Raw genomic sequence first — 2,423 nt, 5'->3', positions numbered from 1 at the left:
AGATCCCCCCAAATCCCCTCCTAAAAAAGATCCCCCCCTAAGTTTCCCATGAGCCGAAACGCCAGCGGCAGCGGCAGCTGCCCCGAAGTTGGTCTCGTGGCAGGAGAGGGGGCTGCCGAGCTGCCGTTTGGCGCTGGAAACGCTTGGGGTGAAAACCGGGATAGTTGTAACCGGGTTGAATCCGTGTCTCCTTGCCTTCATCCGTGTCTCCTTGCCTTCATTCCCGTCCCCCTTCCAGCTCTTCCTCTACAACCGCATCGGCCAGAACAGCGTCGGCACGTCCATAGGTGAGGAGCTCCCCGCGCCCTTCTCCTGCCGGGAGCAGCTTCCCTGCTTTTTTCCCCTCTCCGACCGGGCTCTGTTCCCAGCTCGGAGGCCATAGGAGGCGCTGGGAAGTGGGAGGCGGAAGCGGAGGCGGCGGCGCTCGCGGCGAAGCGGCCCCGCAGCGACGCTCGGCGCCTCCTCTGCCGGCAGCCATGCTCGTCGTGTGCGGCGGGTTGGTCAACGGGCCCTACGCCCTCATCACCACGGCGGTTTCGGCGGATTTGGTAAGGGCGACGGGACGGTGCGGAAAAGCCGACGGGGACATCCCGAAAAAACCCGACGGCTCTCCGGCTTTCCCGACACGGCTTTTGCTCCGGCCGCAAGGGAACGCACGAGAGCCTCCAAGGCAACGCCAAGGCCCTCTCCACCGTCTCGGCCATCATCGACGGCACGGGGTCCGTAGGTCCGTACGGCGCGAGCCGGGCGGCTCGGTTTTCGGCGCRGYGGGGCCTGGCGCCTCCCGACGGGTCGCCCACCGTGTCCCCGCGCAGGCGCCGCGCTGGGCCCGCTGCTGGCCGGCCTCATCTCGCCCACGGGCTGGAACAACGTCTTCTACATGCTGATAGCCGCTGACATTGCTGCTTGCCTGGTGGGTCCCGTCCCGCGGCGGCGGGAATCCCGCTTTTCCCTACTTCCTGGCCTTCGGTTTTCCGTCTTTTTTTTTTTTTTCCTTTTTTTCCTCCCCGAGCGCTGCATTCGCACACAGCCCGGCCCGAGCGCTCGTCTTCCTCTTCCTCCCGCAGCTCCTCGCCCGTCTGGTGGTCAAGGAGGTCCGCGGCTGGTGCGGCTGCACGGCGAGGAAGAGAGGGTAGGTGCCGGTGGCGGGCGGCGGGCGCGCGGCACCCAGGGCCGGCGCTTTCGGGGGCTGAGCCCGCCGCCGCCGCCGCCGGCGGTGTCCTTGTAGCTCTAGCGTGCAGCTAACCGAGTCGGCGCTGGCTGACGAGTAGCCCGGCGTGAGTATCGCCGGCGTTTCCCTTCCCGGGCGCCGGCGTTTTTCCGATCGAGCGCGGCGATGATTTTGGGGCGCTCTGAAACAAAACAAATAATAATAATAAAACCAAATAATAAAAACGATAATAATTAATAAAAATCAAACCKGAAGGCAACGGGCTAAAAAAGAAAAAAAAACCAAACACGTTGGCCCCCGCGCCGCCGGAGCGGCCCCTTGATTCCCGCTCCGGCGTCCTCGGCCTGCACTGAATCAAACCTCTCCCCAAATYGCTGCACCAAACAATCCTTAAATCCCAGCCGAGGGCTTTGATCCAGGCGGGACGCTGAGCGCCGGGCTGGGTCCCGGCATCCCCAAAGTTCGGTGCGTTATGTCTCGATTGCGTTTGCAGGTAAAAAAAAAGAGCAATTTTTCTGGCCTTGCCGCTCCGGTAAGTTTGGCCCCGGTCTCCTGTTTCGCCGGTGGAGGGGCTGCTGGTGTCCGCTCTGGCTCGGTGCGGGAAGACGCTCTGGGTTCGCGCCGCGCCGGGAGCCGTCGGTTCACGCAGCGTGGGAAGCGACCGGCTCCCGGACCCGGGGCGGGGGGGGGGAGCTTTTTGGGAAAGCGACAGGGCGGAGGCGCGACCGGCGGCCCGCCGGGACGCTGCTGGGTCTGCCTGACGGCGCTCCCATCTCTCCGGCCGCCCGGCTCAGCCGCTCGCTCTTTTCTCCCCGCAGGTTCGTGGAGTTTTGATGGGCGCCGAGAGCCGGAGGGCGGYGATGACGCCGGGAGCGCTCCTCTCCGGCCCGCTCGGAGGAGGCGGCGGCCGCGGGAACGGCCGCAGCGCCATCCCGCCGCGCTCGGCGGGGCGGGATGGGGTGGGGGGGRCGCCGGGGAGCCCCTTTTTCCGGGCTCGTTCCTGGCCGCCGGTCTTTTGGTTTTGGTTGTTGTTGTTGTTTTATTTTAATATTAAAAAGGTGCTCAGCCTGCGCCGGCGCTCTCGCGTTTTTCCCCGCGGGMGGGTCGCGTTGGCTTGGGATTTTCGGGAAGCGCCGCTCACTGCTGCTCCCGCGCCGCGCTCCCGCTGCTCCTTCCCCGTTAGGCGCCCGCTAATTAGCCGGACCCTGCTGCGAGCGCCCGGCTCGTCTCCGCGAGCTCTCCGAGGACCCCA

General features: G+C 65.6%; 1 protein-coding gene across 1 annotated transcript in view; it reads left to right on the top strand.

Moving 5' to 3' along the window:
- SLC37A2 (solute carrier family 37 member 2) overlaps window positions 1-1,977 on the top strand; it is a 10,465-nt gene extending 8,488 nt beyond the window's left edge. The window contains exons 13-18 of the mRNA XM_085318147.1: window positions 72-287; window positions 475-548; window positions 649-727; window positions 816-913; window positions 1,068-1,132; window positions 1,229-1,977. Coding sequence (XP_085174273.1) covers window positions 72-287; window positions 475-548; window positions 649-727; window positions 816-913; window positions 1,068-1,132; window positions 1,229-1,271 — 575 coding nt within the window. The 3' untranslated portion in view covers window positions 1,272-1,977. The remainder of the gene's footprint in view (window positions 1-71; window positions 288-474; window positions 549-648; window positions 728-815; window positions 914-1,067; window positions 1,133-1,228) is intronic.
- Window positions 1,978-2,423: the final 446 nt, after the last annotated feature.

The sequence above is a fragment of the Rhea americana genome, unplaced genomic scaffold (genome assembly GCF_003343005.1).
Source record: "Rhea americana isolate MKP2758 unplaced genomic scaffold, rheAme1 scaffold_522, whole genome shotgun sequence".
NCBI lineage: Eukaryota > Metazoa > Chordata > Aves > Rheiformes > Rheidae > Rhea > Rhea americana.
Note: the sequence above shows the minus strand (reverse complement) of the source record. Positions and strands in the feature narration are given on the sequence as shown.